Source organism: Sparus aurata, chromosome 3 (assembly GCF_900880675.1).
Source record: "Sparus aurata chromosome 3, fSpaAur1.1, whole genome shotgun sequence".
Taxonomy (NCBI): Eukaryota; Metazoa; Chordata; class Actinopteri; order Spariformes; family Sparidae; genus Sparus; species Sparus aurata.
In genome coordinates, this window is record NC_044189.1 from 12,393,526 (window position 1) to 12,416,898 (window position 23,373).

A 23,373-nucleotide genomic window follows, 5' to 3' on the forward strand; every position below is an offset into this window, starting at 1 on the left:
CAGATTACAGACATTTGGAAGAAAATATACAAACAGATGATTTGAGCTCATCAGCAAGGTTCTCAGTTAATCTGATCCTCCGTATTTTGCTCCTGTTATCCAAGATCTAGTAATATTCAAAGAAGTTAAACCTGACAGTTTCTGACCTCAGGGACAGAGGGTAGACCTGGCGACTGCTGCAGCATAGCGATGACCTCATCAACATTGGACTGTACCCAGGATAACTCTTCGTTGTCGACCTCTGCTGTCAGCCTGTACACAACACGTACAAATGACAAACAGTCAGTAAAATCCTGCATATCAGGATACATTTATGCACTCTGCAGTCATGTGTGGACATACAAGATTGATTGTAACTGTTGTGATTACCTGCCAGTCGTCTTGCTCGCCATACTGCGGACTTTCGAGGAAACAAGGTGGAGTTTGCCGAGGATCTTGTCGACTGTGCGCCAAGGACCATGGTGCGGTCCACCTGTGCGGCCCGTTGGAGAGACCTCCAGGTGGGGAGACGTGCTGGAGCTCTTCTGCTGGAACACCCAGTCTTTGGTGCGGTCAGTGGACTCGTTCTGCCAGACAGCCTGCTGTTGATATAAAAACACAGCTTTAATACTATGCTGTCAAAATAAAAGCCTGGTTTCTTAAGCATACGTGACGGTAGTTGATACTCACACTGTCGCTGTCAGCCTGCAGAGGTCCGCTCTCCTCCCTCCCTCCTCTCTGCTCTCTAAACTGGTTCAACCTCTCCTCTAGTCCCTCCTTCTCTTCCTCTAAACTCTTCCTCCGCTCCATCTCTCGCTCCAGCTCCTCCTGGGCCTCAGACATTCGTGCTTCCAGCCCCTCCAGCTGGGCCCGGGCTTCCAGCAGCGCCTCCTGGTCCCGTCTAGACCTCTGACTCCCTAAAGTCAGCTCCTCCTCTTTTCGTACCACCTCGAGCTTCTGGGCCTCCACCTGACTGAGGAGATGCACCACCTAAAAAGGAAAATTAAGCCAAATACAGACTGTTACTGACTGACGGTGTTTCCTTGAGGGTCACTCTGTTGCAGCCTAGAACAAAAGCACATACCTGTGCGTGTTTGTCATCCAGCTCCCTCTGCAGTCTCTCCAGCAGACTCCCTTCCTCCTCTTGACTCCTCCCATCATCCTGGACCTCATTGGAGGGACCACCGTCTGAGGAGACAGCCGTCCGCAGCTCCCTCTCCCTCCCTAGCGCAGTGCTCATCTCCAGGGCCTTTGCTCGCTCCGTCTCCAGCTGGACCTGGAGTTCCTGGAGGCTTCTCTGGAGGCTCAGGTGTTCCTGCTCGACATGCTGGGAAAGCTTCGAGGAGGCCTGGCGCTCCTGGTCCAGGGTCAGGGTCAGCTGGGCCACACGGCTCTTATGTTCCTCCAGACTGAGGTGCAGGTCCTTGGAGGAAGATGGGAATGCACTTGTTTTCAGAATGACTTAAACAGTATAATGTAAGAAGGGGACAGTTGAGATGGCAAAAGTGACAAGAGTCCCCCGTCTGAAGGCTTTACCTCCAGTTCTTCTCGTTTACTCTCCTCGTTTCTACCCGTTCGACACTTCTCCTTCTCCACGGCCCACTGAAGGTCTCTGCTTCTCTTTCTCTCCTCCGTCAACTGGTCGTTCAGTGTGTCCACCACAGCAGCCTTCTGCGATACCTCCACCCTGTTGAGAGAGAAAATGTTCAGGCTTCCTAAAAGTACCTTTTAAGCATTTTAAAGACGCAATCACATGCTTCGCTAGCACCTTAAAGCTGTGGCTAAATTACATATTTATCTAGATATACTCAAAATTATAATTTGACCTCACATTAAATCAGTTTGTTGTTGTGCTGTCAACAGCCTAAATTAAGTTTAGTTATAGTATTTTACAGTACAGTGCAGTTACAGTTTCAAGCATTTTATTCAAAATCCAAGCACTTTTCAAACCTTCAAACACCACATTAAAAGGTTTTGAAGGATTTCCAGCACTTGTACGAACGCTGCCTGCATGATTTTGCTTTGTGTCCCTTAGTTAATCAATTCAGACCTTCTTTTCATCTCCTCCTATTTTGTTTCTACTGAATAGTTATAACTGTAAACGAAGGGGAAAAAGGGTTTCTGTGCAACCTAGAAAAGCCCACAGTATTCATAACATCAGGTAAAGCATTTAAGACTTTCTCTGAAATACCTGCTATAGTTATAAATTATCATTTCATTTTAAATCTAGTCATCACTCAAATGTATCTGGTTGTGCTGGAGACATGTCTAACCTGAGTGTGTCCAGCTCTTTGAGGTGTTTGTGTTGAGCCTTGAGCGTCGTCTCCAGCTCCAGTTTAGTCTGGGACAGTTCAACCTTCAGCTCCTCCACCAGCAGTCTGTCAGCCTCTGCTGCTCCATCAGATCCTCCTCCTTCTCTCTGCTCCTTCGAGCTACATTCAGCACCCGATAAAACAGCAGGCTGGAAACCTAAGAGACAGCATAATAATATTAATAATAATAATGAACACATTACACTAGTGGGAAAATATGAAATATCTGAGAGCATCACCAGCAGAGAGAGAGCAAGTTTCAAGGGATTTTTTTTTTTTTTTTTTTTTTAAATAGTTCACCTTGTTGAATTTGCTCCAGTTGACCTCGAAGCTGATGAATCTCAGAGATGAGACTGGTCCTGTCTGCAGTGCAGAGCGAACCCATCGCCTCTCTGTGCTGAGCGTCCTGCATCAGGATCGCAAACACAACATCTGGTTACTGACATGACAGGAGCGGAAAGACAACAGAAGGTTGTTTCTATCCAGTAAAGTACAGTTGTTGTCACTTTTTTTGTAAAAGCCAGACATTGAAATTATGCTGTCATCAATTACTGAAAAGGGTTAGTAACAGGACTTAAAAACATACAATAATAACGTAGGTCACACTTTTCACCTGCTCATGTATGTGTGGTACAAATGGCTGCAGTGAAAATATATAAGCTACAGAAGAACAAAAAGCACAACTTCAAGTGAAGGGAGACTTTGGAGTATTTTACCTAAAGCCTACTTTTTCTTTTTAGTTGTTTTTGTGTTTGTAACTATACTGATTGTATGGCATTTCGTACTTTTATTGTGAAACAGCAACTCTTGTTTTGGAAAGTGCTGGATAAAAAAATCTTTACTTTCCTACTTTCAACATTAATAGAAGAGGAAACTGACTGGTTTGACATACTTCTTAACAAATGCTGTACGCTCTGTTTGTGCCTGTGCGGGATTGTAACACTAATAATGAATAATGATCATATTTTCAGAATAAACCATATAAATTGACAACTGTACATGTAAAATATAATTTCTTATTTCTGACCTGTTCAGACAGTCTGCGCTCCAGCTGATTGAGGTGGATGACGGCATCACTGGTGTCCAGCAGATCCAAATGGCTGTAGAGGGCGCTCTTCAGCACACTACGCTCTCTCATGAACACCTGCCGCACCGCATCCAGCAGCTCCGCACGCCAGTCCGTCTGCAGCAAATCATAGACACAGATTAGGACCCAAGCACACTTACAGGTAAAGACTTCTCCATTGGACAAAAGTGTTTTGTGGAGTCTTCTCTTCCTTCTACCTGTGTTTCTCGGTGTGTCTGCATCTGGGTGATGAGGCCTTTGAGAGACTCCACAGTTGCCAGCAGGGCGTCTCTTTCCTTCACCCATCCTGGGATGTTGAACTGGCTGCTTGGCTCGCCTTCAGAGATAGGGAGCTCAGACAGAGAGAGCACCTGCATGCCCTCCTGGTGCACCTCACGCAGCAACGTCTGAGCATGCAAACAGAGAAGTTACGGTCACCTCACTCAGCTAAAACAGCCGGCAACTTAAAAATATTGTGTTTCAACATGTTTAAATACAGCCCTTAAGACAAGGAAAATACTGTGTTATTGTTCATTTCAGCTTTTCTTCACTACAAATACTTTATAATAAGTGGAGGCTGTACCTTGATACGGTCAGGCAGTGGATCATCAGTCTCTCTCCTGGCGCCCTCGGGAGTCGTCCTGAACTCCTGCTGCAAGCTAGGGAGGTCAAATCCAGTCCGCTGGCTGTAGTCTGAGCTGCTGTCTGCAACAAGAGGACAAATACAAATGTATTGAGAGGTACCGCAAGGATAGGCCTGCGATTTATCAACTTTGTCTTGATACATAACTGACGTGCCTGTATGCATGTGGGTCTCGGTCACTGTAGCAATTATTACCATTTGGCACACAAGCGGGCACCAAAAACTAGTTACAGCTTTGTAAAGAGTTATTATGTATAGGGCAAAAACCCAAAACCTGAGCTCTGTTGTGTAAAGCAATGGCAGAAACACACTTGTGCCGTATCTTACCACTTGTGTAGCCATCTCTGAACTGCGATGTTGGGCGGTCTTGTCGTGATGAAGGCGCCTAGGAAAGATTAAACGTGATTTACTGTCTCAATCAGTAGGAAAACTCTTTAAAACGCAGAGCTACTGTTCATTTCATTAATATGCTGGGAGCTAAAACAATCAATTGATTAGTCGTTTGATAGAATTAATTACAGCAAATTGGTATCTCCTGGTTTTAGCGTCACAAATGTGTGAATCTTATACTCTCCTCGTTGTTCACCGAACATCCTTGTTCTTTTGTCATCTTGTTTTTGTAAATATGACACTCCCAAGATTAAATATAACTCACAGCAGAAGAATGAGAGTAATGTTTTGTAACGTAGCTCAAAACAAAACTGACTCACTGGATGAATCACAAACGTAGGAAGTAACTACAGTCGTGGCATTTACAATAAAACATCTTCCTTCTACTCTCAACCTTAAAGTAATGCAGAACAAACATTCAGCATGTTCCAAATCTGTAGGACAAGCTGATTCACGTTTCTTGTATGTGGAGACAAAATGAAGTATTCTCAAAGCAGAATTGGACATTTTTCATATACTAACCGCTAAAACAGAACACTAAGAATGTGTTAGTATGTCGGCTGGATCTGGGATACAGTTATTGTACCCTGGCCTCACCTCTGTAGAGCGCAGCTTGTCAATGACAGCCTTGAGAGCCTTACACTCGTCCTCCAGAGCCTGCGTGTCCCTGCGAAGGCTCTCGCTCTCAGAAATATGCCGAGCCTCCATGTCCAGGATCTCCGCTGCATGGAGCTCCTGCATCTGTACAATCTTATCCTGGAACTCCCCGATCACCTCCTCCACCTCGTCTTTCGTAGGAGACTTGCTGTCTGGGGCGAGGTCAGACATTTGGAGGGGTTCGGTCTGCGTGAACGAGTGCGTCACAGCCGTGTGTTGCTGCTCGGAGCTGCTGTTCAGTCGAGCACTGTGAGATTTGTTTGAGGACTGGCTAGAAGGAGCAGAGTTTTTCCTCGAGAGAGACGTTTTATCTTTGGCACTGCTTCCCTTGCCAGGTGGCTGTTTCCCTCCTTTCCTTTTAGGCTGGGTGGAGGAGGAGGAAGTGGAGGAGAGAAGCTGAGGAGACGGAGAGGGAGACGGGGAGGGAGACGGAGAGGGGGGACTAGAATCAGCTGTCTTCATCAAGGCTGTTCGAACCTCCTGGAGCTCCTCTTTGAGCTTAGAAATGGAGAGCTCACGGACACAAAGCTCCTCCTGCAGCTTCTCATTGTGCTGCCTGTAGCTGTTGAGTTCTTCTTTGGTGGTGTCCACATTCTGTCTCACCTCCTGGAGCTCCCCTTTGAGTTCAGAAATGGAGACTTCACGGACTTGGAGGTCCTCCTGAAGTTTCTCATTATGCTGCCTGAAGCTGTCGAGTTCTTCTTTGGTGGAAGCCGCTTCGCTCCTGACCTCCTGGAGAAGATCTGCCATGTTGGCTCTCTCTTCTTCTGTTTTTACCTTGAGGATGAATAAGCAGGTGGTCAAATACTGTATGTACAGATCTGTATCATAAAAGAATGACATTTCCTAAAAAATTCTGCCAAAGTGGCGAGCTGGACTCCGTAGAAACTAAGTCTTCTATGTCTATATGTTGAAACGCTGCATGCATTCCACTACATCAGACTACATGTTGCCTTTGCTTTGCAGGCATTTTCTTTTCAAAATAAAACCCTCATGTAAGCTGTTCATAATATGTTAGTTTTAGCCCAAGCAAAACCAAATACAAATACACTGATAACACAATACATTAGATTTAAATGTAAGCAAAAATAACTTACCTCAAAAAGTTCCGCTTTAAGGTGAGCAATGGTCATCTCCCGCTCCTTCAAAAACACAATTGCATGTGTAAAAAATGTGTAAATTTGATTTTTTTTTTACTTTCTGGAAAGGAGTTAGATGACCTTTCTTTTAACTTTAAAATAACTTGGATTTAGCAGCTAGCAGCACGGGTTGGATAAATAGAATTGAGGTTTTTACAGATGAATTTCACCGAACTAAGCACACAAGACAGGATATGGACATGAAGAACTTAAATGTCTGTACCTGCAGCAGCTCTTCTAGCTTCTCCAAGCTCTCCCTGCAGCTGTTCAGCTCCTCTTTGGTGGCAGCTGCTTCATTCCGGACATCCAATAATTCCTCTTGAAGCTCGGACACCTTCGTCTCCTCGCTGCCTCCAGATGACGCCTAAAGTGACAAGTTTAAATTTTAGACAAGAAAAAACTTATTGTATAGAAAATTTAAATTGTGCAGGATCAAACTCTGGTTCGTACATTTTGAAGTTGGTCCTGTAGTTTCTGTATTGAAACCGTTTTTTCCTAGAAAGGAGAGCATGTGTCGGTGTCACCAAACATTAGAAATACTTTCATTAGAAGTGTGCAACACATACTTCTAGGTAAGAAAGTAAGTAACACAGAGGCAGCCACATACTTGGAGCTCCTCCTGGAGTCTGCTGCAGCTCTCCTTGTAGCTGTCCAGCTGCTCTTTGGTGGCCGAGGCCTCGTCTCTGACCTCCTGCAACTCCTGATGAACGTCCGACACAGCAGGCTGGTGGTCAGCAGAGGATACCTGATAAAAAAAAGTCACATAGGAGCAAACTTTTAGAGCTTTATCAGCCCAGGGGCAACATTAGACAGCCTGAGACTCAGTCACCAGGACTTCACTGGGATTTCAATGGTTAACGGAGAAAATTAAAAAACTAACTAATTCAGAACAGTAGAACCAGAGGGAACACATAGGCAAAGAAAAAGACAGAGTAACACTTTAATAATCATTATTAATCATTGTACATTTATAGTGAGTTCAACTTAATAGTTATTTCACAGTAAACAAATGATTAAATGCTTTATTAACCATTTTTATTAAGCAATTGTTCACCTTTTATCAAGGCATCAAATCATTACACAAATACACAAATCATGTGTACTTTGTGGCTTAAATTGTGGCTTAAATTGTCTTTGTTTACTGTAAGGTGTCCTTGAGTGACAGAAAGGCGCCTATGAAATAAAATGTATTATTATTATTATTATTATCATATATTCTGCTAAATAAAGCACTAATGAAACTGCAGAGGTTTTTTTTTGTAAAATGAGAAGATCAATACATTTTCATTTCTGTGCAGTAAACATGAAGTTATAACCAGCTGCTGGTCAGCTTAGCTTGGCATAAAGACAGTAAAAAGAGATTTCATAATAAAATTCAAACAAAATTAAAAATATCAAATTTTGTTCTTGACTACTCCTTCACGTATTGGCCAGTCTCTTACCCCCACAGCTGGTGATGTCTTCTGATGTGTCCTGGCCTTCATCTGACTGAGCAGATCCATGAGCACGGACAGCCTCCTCTCGTATTCCATCACCTCCTCCTCAGAACTAGACAGCAGCTGCTTCTGAAGCTCCTGGTCCTTCTGCATCCCGCTGAGTCCCACCTCCAGCTCCCGAAGCCTCTGGGTCAGGTGGACCACCTTCCCCGTCGGAGCTTGTCTCGCTTGACCAATCCCACTGAAGTCCATTTGGGGAATACCAAAGTCGCCGAAGTCGTACACGTGTGGCTCATTAGGCCTTCGTTGCTCCTGCTGGTTTTCTTTGGATCCTTGTGACTGCTGTTGCTGGAAGGCCTCCAGTGTTGCCTGGCTGACGAGCACCGCGGCAACTTTCTCTGTCAGGTTTTTCTCCAGATCAGAGACCTTCTGCTGGAGACCCTCTGCATTGCTCTGCGTTTGCTCAAGAAGAAGGCGGCAGCGTCTTAACTCAGAGTTCTTTTCGTCGACCACATCTTCAAGCTCCCGGATGCGGAGGTCCAGCTCTTCCACTCTGGATGTTGCACTCTGCTCTAAAGCTTGTACCTGGGCTTGCATGACCACGAGGCCTGCAGTTTTCTCTCTGAGAGCTTCTTCGAGTTCTGCCTCAGAGCCCTCCACGTTTTCTGACTGAGCTAAAGCTTCTGCGCTCTCTTTCAAGCGCAGGTACGTCTCCAGCAGCTTACTGTGCTCTGTTTTGAGTATGTCGAGCTCTTTGGTGGCCTGGTCCATTCTCTGCTTCATTTCATCATATTCCTCTTGACTCTGCTCATCCTTGGTGTCATCGTCTTCCTCCGTCGGCTGCTTCTGCTCGATGTTGCTCAGTTCCTGCTGAAGCTTGTCTATGACTGCATTCAGCTGGTCAAGCTCCTCCTCGTTATTCCTCTTCAGGCGCTCTTGCTCGCTCCGCAGACACTCCACCTGGGACTCCAGGTCTTTAATCAGCTCATCCCTGTTGTCAATTTCCTATAAAGAAACATAAAGACAATATTAAACCAGGACCTTATCATATTTGAGAAACTATCCTACTATTCGTATAAACATCTGAGTCCCTGCTGTGCTTAGAAAGATTCTTTGGACTCAAGACATGTTTTTCTGTTTAAAATGTTCGATGATTGTAAAAACACTTATATAGAGACTCAGAGGTTTAACGAGCCACCTCAAATGAGCAAATGATCACCTCACAAAAGACGATGGTGCTGTGAAAGTACTTACCGAGGTAAAATAAGCAAAAACAACCCAACAAAAACAAAAATATGGGGCCAACGAAAGTAAAAGTGTGATTGAAACCAGAAAACACACACAGTGATACACTACCACGGAGCAATGCGTATTCGAAATAGACGTTTTGTTCTATTTCGTATACGCATATTGCGTTACCTTGTTATCAGAGGCTGTTTCCATGTGTTGGAGCTTAGTGATCTGTTCATTAAGAAGTGCTATTTCCCTGTCCTTCTTCTCCATCACCTTCAAGAGTCAGAGATTATAATGTGATGGCTATTAATAAACAAGTAATGCGGAAGTCCACTCAGAGTCAGCCATGTGGCGGACTGCTGAAAGTACACTGATTGAGTCAAGAGGGAATGTGCCGGCAGTGGCAGAATGATAGCAAAAAAAACAACCTAAGAATGTGCAAACTAAAATTAGCAACAAAGAGAAAATATCTTCACAGAAAGAGCAGCGGCAGTGTTTTAGCAGAAACATAAATGTCATATGGAAATAATAGTGATATGAGTAATACATAAACAACTCTTTGCAACTGATGGGAGCAGTTCCTGGTTTTGTGACAACGCCTTTTGTTTTATCTTAGCAGTTAAAGAACAATCTTATCTGGCAAAGACACACATATATCAATAAAAAAGTCATCAGCAACCAGCGATTTCTGTTATTCTCTCTAGCACAACAGTTTGTAAGCAGAAAACGAAGATTTATCATACAGTTACCGGGAATACAAGTGTAAAAAGTTTAACTAATGATACCAGCTTCTGTCTTCACAAAAAGCGATGGCATGGCAGTTTACCTGGAGCATGCTGTCCCTTGTGTCTAGGTATTCTTGCTGACTAGTGATCTCCTTCTTCTGGATCTCCAGCTGCATGTTGAGCTGCTGCACCTCCTCGCTCTTGTTCTCCAGCTCCTCTCTGAACTGCTCCAGCTGCTCTTCCAGGTTACAGATCTGATGCGACGAGAAAACACGACAGGAACTTCAGAGGAAACGCCAAAAGACTGTGTGGAATGTGCACCGCACTGATACGACTGGAAATCTAACACCTCTGACACTGTTTTACTTTAAGCAAAAATATGTCACAAATGGTAGTACAGTACTACAACCCAGGCACACTTCATAAAACTTCGGTAAAAACTAGTTTTGTCACAAATGACTGCATTTGGTTTTTATTTGCGTTTTACACAGCACTCTGACTTTTTTGGAATCAGGGTTGTCACTGTTTTCCCTCGCAGGACTGAGACACATTGACAAACACTGATACAGCACCTGCACACTGACTCCAAACCACAGCAGACAACATTTCATCCCCAGCGGATCTTTGTCACATAAAAACAAGAAAAATCACGCAGTTAAAGCGTGAGCAGCACGGTACCTCTTTCTCTTTCCTCTCCAGAGCTTCTCTCTCTGTTTGTAATTGAGACTCCAGAGTGGAGTGTCGTGCCTCTGTGACGGATGCATGCTGCTTCTTTTGTTCGACCTGCGAACACACAACCACAACACACATATTTACAACATGCACATGAAAGGCGTGACGGAGCAAACACTTGTGATCAAACAGATTTTTCATGCAAGCTACAAAAGAACATTGTCCGGATCAATCATGATTAATCGCCTGCAACTGGAACTCTGATGTAAGCATTTCCTCCACTGCTCTTTTTGTTCGCTCACCACAGCCCTCCACGAACACTGGGGGGCAATCTTGACAGTTGCTAGCCATAGCTCAGTATTATCACTAACAGCAGAATGCTGGTGGCTGCTGAAGTAGACCTACACACACATTGTTCCCCCTCTCCGTGCGTGACTCCCAACCCTCCTCCAGTTCCTCCTCATCTACATCCCCCTCACACACACCCTCAGCCGTGCTCCACAGCTATTGTTCTAAACTGCTTTTTCTCCCTCGCCGTCTCTGTCATCCTTCAAACCCCTCCTCCCCCTCCCCTTCCTAACCTTCTCCAGGGACTCAGCGCTGGCCAGCAGGGCCTGCTCCAGCTCGCGGATGCGGCTCTCCAGCTTGTCAATCTCTTCGTCGCGCTCTCCCAACTCACGACGTAGCTGCTCTGAGCTGAGCAGCAGCTCACTGCACCAATCCGCCTTCTCCTTCAGCTGGGAGGTCAGCTGGTCCACCTGGTAGTGAGTGAGAGAGAGAAGAGCGGGAGATAGAGAGAGAGAGAGAGAGAGAGAGAGAGAGAGAGAGAGAGAAGGGGGGGTGGTCGTTTAATGAGATTCGCTACCAGTCACCACTCGCTACAGCATAGCTGGTACATGTACAGCTAGCTGGGAGGTCAGCTGATCCACCTGAGAAAGGAGGGGGCCGAGAGTGAGAAGAGGTGCAGGGACAGAGGGGAGAGAGACATTTCATTCAGGGCGACACAAACCACAGAGCAGTACATTAACCAGGAGCACCGCTGGCAGGTGACTGATCCATCTGTGAGACGGGAAAACATCAGCAGATCAATGAAGGGGAGGAAGAGGAGGTCACAGGAGGGAGGTGTGTTTGGGATTCTCTCAGAACTGGCAATACGTTTTATATCTTGATGGTCAAATGCTCCTTCTGCTTGATCAAACATGAACATGACGTTGACTCATGAAAGACTGGCTGACTTTTGATCTCACCGAAAACTGGGTCTATATTCATAACAAAATGTCACTGTAGTCAGGCAGATGACATACACCCCCTCTCAAGCAGCCATTCATTAAATATTAATGTGACGAGAGAGCTGGATGGACTCACTCCATGAGCACTTCATCAATGAATGGTCTATTTGTATTTGTTGTCAGGAAGTTGGTTTAACTTATTTCCTCCACCGTGGTCATGTTCTTACTTCAAATTCATTGGTTGGGTGGGTTGTCAGCAGGATTACACAAAAACTACTGAACGGATTTCCTCATAACTTGTATAGGGGATGGGTCACGTCCCAGAATAGACCCCATTTTTTTCTCACTTTCTTTAACATTGCAAGATTTTCCACATTTTCATTAATTTCTCAGAGAATAATGCATGGATCTTGCTGAAAAAAATCTGACATATTTAGGTGGCTGATGTCTGTAAGTGAGTTCAATTTGATGCAAAATCAAAATCTAGCGGATTTAAGTCTGTATCATCTGATATTGGATTAGGCTTGATTGAATATAAGGTGGCTGTTTCACCTTGGCGGAGGTATGCGCTCTACTGAGTGCCATGATAGTTATCATTATTATGTTAATACAAAATGTTCCTTTAAAAAAAAACAACAACCATCTGTTGGTCAACTGTTACGTTAAGTCAAAACTTCAGTTTAAATGACAGAGAAATTAGTAGTTAGAAACCTCTCTCTAATGTTTTCTTTCTATTAAATCTCTTTGTTCTAGACACATGCTTTGTTTGCCTCCAAAATGTTGCTAATGTGGCAAATAAACAATGCTATAACGTTAATTTTACTATAACTACATTTTATGAGCATACTTTTTACTTTGCAAAGTAAACAACAAGTAGGTTTGGTATAATTATATTGAAAGATGACAAACTTTTCCTCTTAATTTGTTTAGAGATTTTGCTGTTTGATTTCCAACTGGGACATTAAAGGAGGAGACAAGAGGAAGGAGCAGAGTGGAGGGACAACGTTTTGAAGTCGAGTCGCTTCCATACAAAGACAAACAGCAGAGAGGGATCAAACAGGAGATAGGATGAGAGAGACTGACAGGCCATTTATTGCTACAGGGTTGGGCGGGATTACTAAAATGCACTAAAACGCTCTCTGGGGGAGACTTGATTCTACATGTAGCTAGAAGCAATACCTTAAAGGTTACTCCATCCACCTGTAATAGCCACTGAAGAGAGAAGGCGGAGGCATAAAGGATCAGAGGATGGACAGTTGAAGGGCAAGAGGGGGGAAGAAAAAGCACTTAGTGATAGAAATGTGTCAGGAGTCTCTGGAAATCATTAAAATAGTAGGTTATCTTTAGGGGGTAAGTCTGTGGGAGAATGATGTGCAAACTACATGATATAAACACGAAGCCATCTACAGTAACAGATGAAGCCTCTTAAAACTTCATGTTTCTCCAAGACAGGGCCCTAATCGGTCCCAGACGGGTCCATGCTTGCACCTGGAAGAGTCAGCGACTGGAATGAGATCCCCCCGCAATGACGTAGTGAACACGGGGCCGAATCGTAACGCCCCTAAATGCCATGTGTGGAACCCAGTTGCAAAGGTTTTATCTATCCACCAGGCAGAGCAGTGATGATGGAGGCAGAAGCACACAGAGTATATTTAATGATTATTATGCTACCATATCACAAGGTCATCAATATTATGCTCCAGCTTTTTGTTTTTCATTAGTACTGCATCAAAGTGAAAGTAATATGGCAGGGGAATTAATGATTTAACAGGAAGGATGTAGCTTACATCAGATCGATCAAAAATGATGTTATTCAACAAACTGGCTCTGATCTCTCTATGCCGCTCTGGTCAGACAGAGCCACACAAGCAACAGAGGCAAAGTGAGGATACTTCAGTTACAGAGACAGTAAAAGGACATTGTGATACCACTGAGCATTAAATTCATCTGCCCAGACAGAATAAGTGACTTATCTTGTCAAATAAGGTTTCAGTCTGGGCAAGTGAAATGCACTGAGGGCCAATAAACAAGTTATTTTAACTGTACAGTGTCTTTATTATAAACAAGAACTGGGTGCGATACTCTACAGGCAAATTACTTTGTGCTGTTTAAAGATTCAATCGATTGGTTCGAGGACACGATTAGCGTTTCCAAATGTGCTGCATAGGAAGAAAACACTGTTGATCACAATTACATTTCTCCTTGCTGGGAGTGAGCTGGAGGCTGGATTGTGATTAGATGAAAAATGAAAGTTGTGGATGAAATCCTTGAGAATGCAGATTGTAAAAACACCACAGAGAGTAGATAACTAAATCCTACCAGGGCACACATATAAACCATTAACTGGCTGCTTAATAGCAGCATATTGGCTCTTTATTAGTCAATATCAAGCCCTTTTAAATGTCTTATTCTGCCTGACCACATTCTCAAACTACTACACCAATAACTAGGAGTTTCCCTCAATAACCTCCTGATTACTGCTCATTGAAAGGAAGTACGTTTTTGTACAAATATAAAACTACAAGCCTTCAGTCGTGTTCATAACGTACTCACTAGTAGAACCTGTGTGGATTAATAAGTATCAAACAACTAGTAAATCAGTTAGTTAATTGTTAATATGTGTGTACGTGTAATATGAAGTGTTCCCACAACATTCGCATTGAAATGATGAATTAGACTGATACCGCTATTTGGTGCCGAATATGAGAACTTTAAAAGGCAGGTTAAGACTTTTCACCATTACCATGAAAGACAGTATTTTCTGCGTACAATTAGATTAAACTGGGCAGATGTGACATTCAACATTCAGTCATTAATTCAGGAGAGGATCAAACTGACTTTCAATAGCTGCTGATGTCAAGAACTACAGGGAAGACAAGCAACCGTATCAGGATCTGATAAGCTTTAACAACAATAAACAATAAAGCTAATGTTCTCTCAGACGTGTCATGTAACATCAATATCAAAGCAGCAGTTGGGGGCAGTAGGACAAGGTGTAAAGAAAACCTGGATCTATGATAACATAATAAATTAAATAAATTAAATTAACAAATGGGAATATTTAGCTCATTAGTTGTTAAAACGCTCCACTACATTCATCAGCTAGTTGCAGACTTTCTCAGTTTGCTGTTCGGAGCAGCAGCTAGAAGCAAAGCAGATGAGAGCACAGTGTTACAGTGAATCAGAACCGTAAAGTTGTGGGCTGTTAAAACTGAGCTGTATTACTTAAACACGCTGTAGAGCTCAGGGGGTGATGATTCTCTGCAGGTTCATCACTACAATCAACACCTTTCTCTGAGCAACTCAAACCAGTCATGATGCTGCACAAGAGCTGTGATTAATATTGGTTTAATCTTGTGGAGACCTGACTCCCACTGTAGTGTGTGTTTGGTGATCATGCAAATTAAACTTTCATAGGGTCACAAGGACAAACATTAAATCTCTCTCTTCCGCGTAACGCTCGCACAATTCGGTGTCATTTTCTAGGCAACACAAGTAACTTTATCAAGCTCTATTGTTCTGCTCTGCGACTCTCAGCTCAGCGTTTGTAACCACAGCAGTGTTATGTTCAGAAAATAAGCATCTCAATGAACACCAGGTCCTCTGGCAGAGGGCTGAGTTTTCTCCTGTTACCTCTTGGTTTCTTTGCTCTGAGCCAGTTTGCAGCTTTTGTGGGTTCTTCAGCTGTTGCTCCAGTTTCTGGATCTCCTGCTGGAAGAAATCTCTCTCATGTTCTCGGTCCACAGCTTGTTCCTGGAGGCCAAGATAAAAGACGATGAGAGACAGACACATGAAACAAGCAATATAAAAAATATCAAATCAGATTTAATTTTTTTGACAGGCTTGTCTTAAGGGAAAAGACGTCTTAAATTCGATTGTTGTGACACTGTGAGTCTCTTTGTTTACAACCAAGGCTGCCAGCCACTTATGCAAGAACAACTATTTTCTTCCATTAAATTGTCAGATTAAATGATCTCAAATAATATTTACCGGATCACATTAATCCAGTTATGGAGTTTTTACTGCCTTGGTAAATAATCAGAAACACAATCAGCAATCAACAGACATGTTGCGCGATTCACTGTCAAAATACAAACCATCTGCAAAACGATTTAATTAAATGCTGAAAAATGTTAATCAGGCATAAATATGAAATGAGCACATCAACAGAGCAGAGTAGAGGGAATCTGCCCTCAAACCACATCTAGTAGATCTGGTTGCATGCCACCTCTTGGCCAAGTGGCCCAATTATGACGATGGGAACGTAACTCATTAGAACACGAGCCAAATACGACATAGAAACACCGGCGCCAACAAATTATGAAATCATCACATTAGCTGTTATACAGTTTGACTAAGTCGAAACCTGTTTGATTTTTCAGCAGTGAGAGTTCATGAAACAACATTCAGATGAGTCTACAGAGTTTACATTTACACTCTTTTATACTTTCTTTTTTAACTTCTATTGTAAGTTTTATTTTATATGTCTCTAATGACTTATTCTTTTACTTTCTCCATCTGAAATCACAAGTATACTGATAATCTTAACTTGAATTTTGGTATTTAAGAGCTGTAAACACATCATTTTTGGCTTTCTGGCCTAAAAAATGACTCAAAATGATTATACAATCTATACAACATGCTAGACAACGTCACTTACATCAAGGAACCTTCTGTTCTTCTCCAGCTGTTTCTCCAGAGCTTGGACCTGCTGTTGGAGGTCTCCGCTCTCCGTCCTCTGAGCGTGCTCCAGCTCGATCACCCTGTTGACCTGCTCCTCCAGCTCGGCCTCCAGCAGCTTCACCTGCTTCAGGAGGTCAGCGTTCTCCTTCTCTGCCTGACGCTGCACCTCCACCTTCTCTTTCATCAGCTTCTCCGTCTCCTCCAGCAGGTCTAAAGAAGACAGCGGAGGGAGGGGGAGAGGTTAGGAATCACTTCCTGTCAACGAAAAGTGGTTAAGTTAATTACTGGCTCAGGTTTGATTTCAGGGACAAACAGGATGCTGAGATGAAGCTGAAGAGTCTGACGTCTGTGAGCCATGGGATCAGATTTAATGCAAATTCTGCATTGAAATGTTTTTGGTTGTGGACACATTCACAGCTTCAACTGACTAACTTCAGACTCTTCCGACATCTCAGTCGACTTCCCAACATAAAGCCCCGTTACCGAACGCGATTCCCCATCATGATGCCTCTTTGCCCTTCCATTGCCACCAGTGAACAAACCCACACCGGTTCACCCAGGATCAAACCCCGCAGGATTAGTGCAAAAGTAACAAGGTGAGAGAGTGCAAAATGACAGAACAAACATGTGGACAGCCCAGACAGTGCAATATCCATGCCCAATAAGCATTAACAGGCAAGGGAGAGAGGGAGTTCCTGAACGGCCAATCATCTCGCTCATTCAAAGAAAAGCTGTAAGCAATGAAGCAACAAAAATAAAAAAAAATAAAAAAGACGCTGCAATTCAGAGTGTAGATGATTGACAATTAGGAAACAATGAGAACATATAAGTGTCTTAAGATAACTTTCATTTCACCATGCTGAACACTGACTCCAAGACATTAAAGAATGACGAACCAGGACATAAAAATCAGTCAAAAATGAAAAGCTGAAGCAAAAGGTTAGTGAGTTTGTGCAAGCAAGCTCCAAGCTTAGTTGGTGAGTTGCTGGATTCGGGTTAGAGAGATACAATGTCACTCAGCTAACAGTAAACAGTTATTAGAACATACAGTAGATATGACTGAGCCATGCTCAAAGTGGACACACCTGCTTCAGGTGCTGCAACCATTGCAGCTTCAACTAGGCCTACAGGAGAATAAGAAAGCACAGGAATGTAACATGCTCTTGTTTTATTGTTTTTTTGTCGTGAACAGGAAAACTCTTGGAAAAAGAAGAGAAAAGGGTGAAGTGATAGAACTGCAGTGCTTTTCTGAAGGTTTCACAGAAGTAAGTTAGGGCTGCAGAAAGGATGCTGTGAAAGGAAAAGGTTTCCGTTTGGTTTTGTACCCTTCGATAAAAAAATACTCACCAATTTATCAGAGAATGTACTCATGGGATACCTTTTTGATATAACAGGGGTTATAATGCAACATTAGCGGATACAGTTATCATGTTTCTGGAGCACTTCTTGGCAAATACCTTTAAGTCTAACAACTGTGGCACCGGTAGCAAATGTTTAAGAAATGTAGATAAAGAGTTGCCCCATTGTCGTTACACCGAAAAACATTCTAAAAATAAATGTTTCATTGACTTTTTTAGCCCTTGGTCTCAATTCCTGTAGCCCAGTGATGGCTCATACATTTTTTATGTCATTTTCATCAGACAGGAACACAAGCACTACAGAAGAAATCAATATGAGGCCCTGCACCTCTGAATCAGAGCTGTAGCCCTTTCGCGGAAACCAGTACAAAGACAGATCTAGATGTTGTATAATATCGATGTAAGATGATTACAACTGCTGTATGACAGACTCTGGGTTAATTATTTACACCAAATCTACCTGTGCTGTGTAATTCAAGGAGGAATTAATGTTTTTATTTAGGGGAGTGACCATCGTCAAACACAACCGTTCAGAACAAACTTGACAAACGATGACTTAATATTCAGTAAATGCAGAGCAAATCAATTTCTTAAAATGTTCCTTTTAACAATAAGGAAGATAACTTCCTGTAACTTCCTCCTGATTTTATAAATCTATGTATATTAATTTCCTTCTCTGGTGAGGGAATTCTGGGTTACGTACGAAGCTCGCGTGGCCCGGCGTTCTCCTTCATGGCGTCTTGTTGCCGTGACAGCAGCTCCCGCTCCTCCTGCATCTGATGCCTCTCCTGCTCCAACTCGTGCAGCCGGCTACTTGTTACCTGCATGAAGACGTGACACTCAGTAACAAAAATAGTATATTTTCAATTAAAAGAAAAAGTGATTTTCAAAATGTTCCTTATTTTGACTTTGACTGATGATACTGCTTGTTGGTTTTGGTCTTTCAACGTGATTCGTTGACAATAAGAAAAACACAGAATATTCCTAGACTAATCTGTTAAGAGTTATGGGCTGGATGTACATATTTGAATGACACTTTTGAGAATCAAAACTACCTAATTTGCCATATTTTTAGTTTTTTTTCTTTTAATTTCACCTCAGGTAATTAGACGCGAGTCCCTACTTAACGGTGCCGGCGGCAAAAGTCAAGAATCTGCCTTAAGACATTAAGTCATTAAGTCACAGATCATTATTTTCCCTCCTCTCTGCAGCTGGAATGCCTCACCTGCAGCTCTTGCTCGAGGCCCAGCTGGAGCTCATCCTTCTGACGCAACTGCTCCTCCAGCGCAGCCCTTTCACCCGTGTAACCGTCAATCAAACCTGAATGTGGACAAAGCAAAAGAGGGACAGCTATCAGGAGCACCGAAACACACATTTTCATTTAGTGTTTGTGTTTTTCTTACCCTCCTGTTCTTGCAATCAGTCAACAGAAGAATTAAAACTGAATTAATTCCAGCCTTGAGTTGAGCTTCAGTCACACGCAAACACACACGGCAGCCAACCAGATGAGCGAGCGTTTAACAGCGGGATACAACATCCAAGGTTACGGACAACACGACAGCGAACGCAACATTAAAAAGATACACGCAGGGGCACACAAACACGCATACAAATGCAGTAGAGGACACAAGTGAGCATGTCTGACCCATTTTGCTTGACATGAAGTACAAGACTGAGCTGTGAACACAATGAAATGCTCCATCATTACTGTACTGCTCCATCACAGGTCAGCAAGCATGAAGCACACGGAGGGTATTAAGTACGCAGTTAGAGGAGAGGAGGAATGCAAACACCGACCGACTGGCGAGAAACCATTAATTCATTGATTGTAGCTGGAATAAGACCAGTTCTGAGATCAAATGAATACATTTTGTGACCTGGTACTTGTTTTGTGGCTCATGTTTGTTACATGAGAGAGGCAGAAGGTAAATGTCACCTGTGCTGTCAGGAGATAACTATTATTACAGATGCTTAAGCAGTAACCAAAGCTGTGTGTAAACTTTGCCTAAGGAGGGACCCAACACGACACACAGCTATCAGATGCACATGATCGTTGGCTAGAACAACACTGTCCACTAACTACACGGAGCTCTCTTGGAAAGGTTACAAAAGCAGACGTTTCATCCTGTTTAATGTTTTCAATACATCAATCAGTGAAAAAGATCTGTCCTCCAGGTTAAGCCTGTCAACTGTGTTCATTCAAAAACCAGTTTGAAAAGGCCGCACCCTGAGCTTTTACCTGTGTGCATCATTTACACAATGGGAAGAGTATTATCTGTGGGTTTTGAACAAGAAAACGTACACGAGACATTGTATTAGCAGGAATTAAACACTCCTTAAAGTTAATGAAGAAAGCACGCCACAAAGACACAGCTGTTCTGTGACTCATTTACATCAGATGACAGGCTGGAAGTCCGGAGTGTTCGCTTTTAGAACTCCAACAATCAGTCTATTAACCAGTAAGTCGTTTGGAGGAAAACTAATTTGCAAGTATTATAATAAGTGACTAATCATTTTGAAAAATAAAAATCTAACTAAAACCTTTGAATCAAATAAATATCTTTATTCTCATTATTTAAGTGCAATGAATGTAAGTATGCAGCTTCTGTACTGCAATAAAATACAATATATAGGTATAAAAAAAGAAAAAAAAAAGAACAACAACAAAGATAACATAGCAAATAGGTATTGAACATTAAAAACAGGGTCTGACAGTAGTGAAGTCGTTTTCGGACCAAATATATCTAGGGACTTCCTTTAGAGGAACTTAACACCTTTAAGGGCCTTTTTTTCCTGTTGGCATTTGCACTGCCAATAGGAACTCCCTGAAGTGATGACAACCTAACTTTAGGGCGACATAAACCAACAAACTAAGTTCACTGCTGTTCTGCTTCACTGCCTAGTATGTGGTGATAATGCACCATGAATCTACTTGCCAACCGCCGTTAAATCTATTTTCTGCCAATCCTTTTATTGCCAAGCTGTTGTTTGTGTTTTGTGTTGTGCATTCTGTGAAGTTGGAGCCAAATGAGCTCCAAGATCTACGCTTGTTCACAGCTCCTGCGGTGCAGATACAACAAAAACCTGGGTGCTTCAAAACCAAGTTCTCAGAAGTATGAAAAGTAGTGGAGTAGTTGTGGAGTCTTCATAAAAACAAAGTGTTGATTGAATTAATGTTCTACGCTGAAAACTAAAATTTAAGTTCCCTTTCTTTGGAAAAAACAACATCTTTTTATTTGGTCTATTTGGTTTAGCAAAAACAACCTAATTTGAATCTTCATTGTGGGCGCTGAGAAGCTGTGCATAACCTTTTTTGTCACAATGTTTTTACAAAGTGAAAGATTAGTCAAGAACATGTTTTTGCAGATTAATAAATAATTAAATGAATTGTTAATTGCAGCCCTGTTCTCTAAAATGTTGCTCTTTCTTTTATTTTCCACAGCTTGCCGCATGATCTCCTGCTTTGATATTCGTCGTTTAAAACTATAAAGCATTTTATGACAGCAAATATTTGCCATCCCTCAGCACAGGAATACGAGAAACAAACATTATAACAGGATACTATCGAAGTAAAAGATAATAAAAGATTAGAAAAAGCTATAAACTCACCATTGCTCAGTGTGTACACAAAGCCAGAAACAAAGACAAGGCTGTTGTACTGTACATTCGCCAATTTGTGACCTATAATCAGTTCAGTCGATTGAGTTTGGTGTGTGAGAGAGGATGTGGCTGCAACAGTTGACCCTCGAGGACCAGCTGTCTCTGACATCGCTGGGACAGAGCATAAACTGCACCCACAACAGAACTGACACGGCACTGAAACTGTTGTCGAAAACTGTTCAGTGACTCCCTGATGAATCAAGTTTAATAGATTTGAATTTGTTCTCTTACAAATACCTTCAACTCCAGACACAAATCCTCATAATTTAGCCGTCAACACAAAGCAGAGACAGGCTGACAGACAGAAATTACCATTTGTCGATTCCTCACCACAGATGGCCTCACTCTCCTTAACTCTCCCTTTCTAACAGCTGATCCCATCACCCCCTGTAACACCCCCCTCCCCTCAGACACATGCACACATGTATTTTCCCTTCAGTGCCTTATGCTCCTTGTTTTCTGTAATCACTCTGACATACAGACACACGCAGTCACACCATAGTTGAAGTGCAAACGGTACAAACTAACCTACATTTGAATCATACCAAACGCACGTGTCCCTTATTCCGAAAAATCCATCAATACAAACAGTTCTACCCAGAAGAACTCACCCTCAGCCCGGTGGAGCTCCAGAGCCAGCTGCTCGCGTGCCCGGGCCTCCTCCGACAACCTCTCCTGCAGCTCCTCCTGCTTCTGCAGCAGCTCGTTCATCTCCTGGTTGTGGCGGAAGGACTCCCGCATCAGCTCAGTCTGGGTCATCCGGGCATGTTCAAGCTGAGGGGGGGAAAGAGGAAAGAGGTCGTGACACACGGGCAGAACAGTGCAATAGGAAGAGACAGTAAAGACAGTGAAAAGAGGCACTCCATCAATGAAGATCAGTTTACTTTCTATGAGGAGAACTACTCATGTCATCAGGGTTATCTTGGCTTGGGCTTGAGACTTTCAATAGAAAGCTGATGGAAATATGGGGTTTGAAAAAAAATGCTATGAGGCTACATAATAGGAAGTTCCCAGATTCAGTGTTTTTTGTTTCAAACATTAAGAGATAAAAGTCAAGATATCTCAGCCATGGTTGCATTAATCCATTGTTCAATCTTTCATAATATATCTAAATCAGTGGATCACCTCTTTAAACCTTAGGGGGGAAATTTAGTTTAGCACGTAAAAGGAGCCAGTTATAATGTCAGGGGTGGTATTGAGGTATACAGCTGCACTATCCACCGTGAACTATCACATGAAATGGGAGCAGGTGAAAGGAACCTTTCTTTTGTTTTTACATATTTACAAATGGAGCTGATCCATCATTTAAATAATTGCTTCATAGAAAAGTTCCCCGAGAGGTTAATTTGCCACTTTCAACAAAAAAGATGCCAACCTGTCTTCTCCTATGCAATTACTTTTACCTTGCTGGATCAGAAAGTGCATTTAAGTAAGCACCTTCAACATCCCTCTTACTGTATTTCCCTCCCTGTTTTATCTATGTGCTTGCTTTAATGATCTGATTACGTATTTTGCATCATTTTGTTTCTGAGAGTTTGGGTGCTCACATTATCGCACCATACATTACTGTTTTTCAAATTAATGATAAAGAGCGAGTTCTAAATACAATTTAATAAAATTATGTATTTATTTTCCTGCATACATAAAGTTTAGTCTTGTGTTATTCATTACAGTGGACCACAGTTCACCGCTTTCAATGTCCATTAGATTTTTTTACGTTTTTTACCAAATCGATAAGTCAGTTACTGTTATTATATATTTTATTTATCTTATTATTATTTTCAACATACTTAGAAAAGGCTTTAGTTGTCACTTTAATGACTGTCCTACTATTGAAGACAGTTTGACAGCACAATTCATGATCTCTGTGCATCATACGCTAAAGACAGACTTCAACCGAAGTGCATTGGAATAGCATTAAAAGGGAAACTTGTACACAAATCAATAATAAAATGAGGTTGCGTGCAGATGGATAATCATAATAATGTCACATTCACATTCCTGGTCAGGTGACAGAAGGCGTAATATCCTTGCGGCACAAGTATGAAATGATCATTATGCAATAACCGTTCAGCACACTCCTGATCATCTCACAGTTACTTCCCGCATATTTCCATATCTCCCTGAGCAAAGGTCTTGTTGTAACATTGTGGGAGTCAGGAAGTGGTAACGTGACCCTGCAACTCATATA

The 23,373-nt window shown here is 42.4% G+C and overlaps 1 protein-coding gene across 5 annotated transcripts in view; it reads right to left on the reverse strand.

The window, feature by feature from the left end:
- The window catches only part of akap9 (A kinase (PRKA) anchor protein 9), a 66,340-nt gene that overhangs the window by 2,415 nt on the left and 40,552 nt on the right, over positions 1 to 23,373 (reverse strand). For 2 of the 5 annotated variants that reach the window (XM_030411498.1, XM_030411495.1), the window contains 27 exons: positions 21,794 to 21,956; positions 18,748 to 18,842; positions 18,226 to 18,343; positions 17,250 to 17,288; positions 16,142 to 16,374; positions 15,115 to 15,234; positions 10,834 to 11,010; positions 10,259 to 10,363; positions 9,682 to 9,834; positions 9,042 to 9,128; positions 7,629 to 8,627; positions 6,794 to 6,931; positions 6,637 to 6,681; positions 6,410 to 6,550; positions 6,145 to 6,189; positions 4,988 to 5,824; positions 4,328 to 4,385; positions 3,941 to 4,062; positions 3,576 to 3,764; positions 3,319 to 3,474; positions 2,592 to 2,697; positions 2,253 to 2,448; positions 1,516 to 1,666; positions 1,064 to 1,402; positions 670 to 969; positions 370 to 581; positions 147 to 252 (listed from right to left, as the gene is read on the reverse strand). In XM_030411498.1, the coding sequence (XP_030267358.1) occupies positions 147 to 252; positions 370 to 581; positions 670 to 969; positions 1,064 to 1,402; positions 1,516 to 1,666; positions 2,253 to 2,448; positions 2,592 to 2,697; positions 3,319 to 3,474; positions 3,576 to 3,764; positions 3,941 to 4,062; positions 4,328 to 4,385; positions 4,988 to 5,824; positions 6,145 to 6,189; positions 6,410 to 6,550; positions 6,637 to 6,681; positions 6,794 to 6,931; positions 7,629 to 8,627; positions 9,042 to 9,128; positions 9,682 to 9,834; positions 10,259 to 10,363; positions 10,834 to 11,010; positions 15,115 to 15,234; positions 16,142 to 16,374; positions 17,250 to 17,288; positions 18,226 to 18,343; positions 18,748 to 18,842; positions 21,794 to 21,956 (5,430 nt within the window). The remainder of the gene's footprint in view (positions 1 to 146; positions 253 to 369; positions 582 to 669; positions 970 to 1,063; positions 1,403 to 1,515; positions 1,667 to 2,252; positions 2,449 to 2,591; positions 2,698 to 3,318; positions 3,475 to 3,575; positions 3,765 to 3,940; positions 4,063 to 4,327; positions 4,386 to 4,987; positions 5,825 to 6,144; positions 6,190 to 6,409; positions 6,551 to 6,636; positions 6,682 to 6,793; positions 6,932 to 7,628; positions 8,628 to 9,041; positions 9,129 to 9,681; positions 9,835 to 10,258; positions 10,364 to 10,833; positions 11,011 to 15,114; positions 15,235 to 16,141; positions 16,375 to 17,249; positions 17,289 to 18,225; positions 18,344 to 18,747; positions 18,843 to 21,793; positions 21,957 to 23,373) is intronic. The other 3 variants (XM_030411496.1, XM_030411497.1, XM_030411500.1) reach the window with 3 other exon arrangements.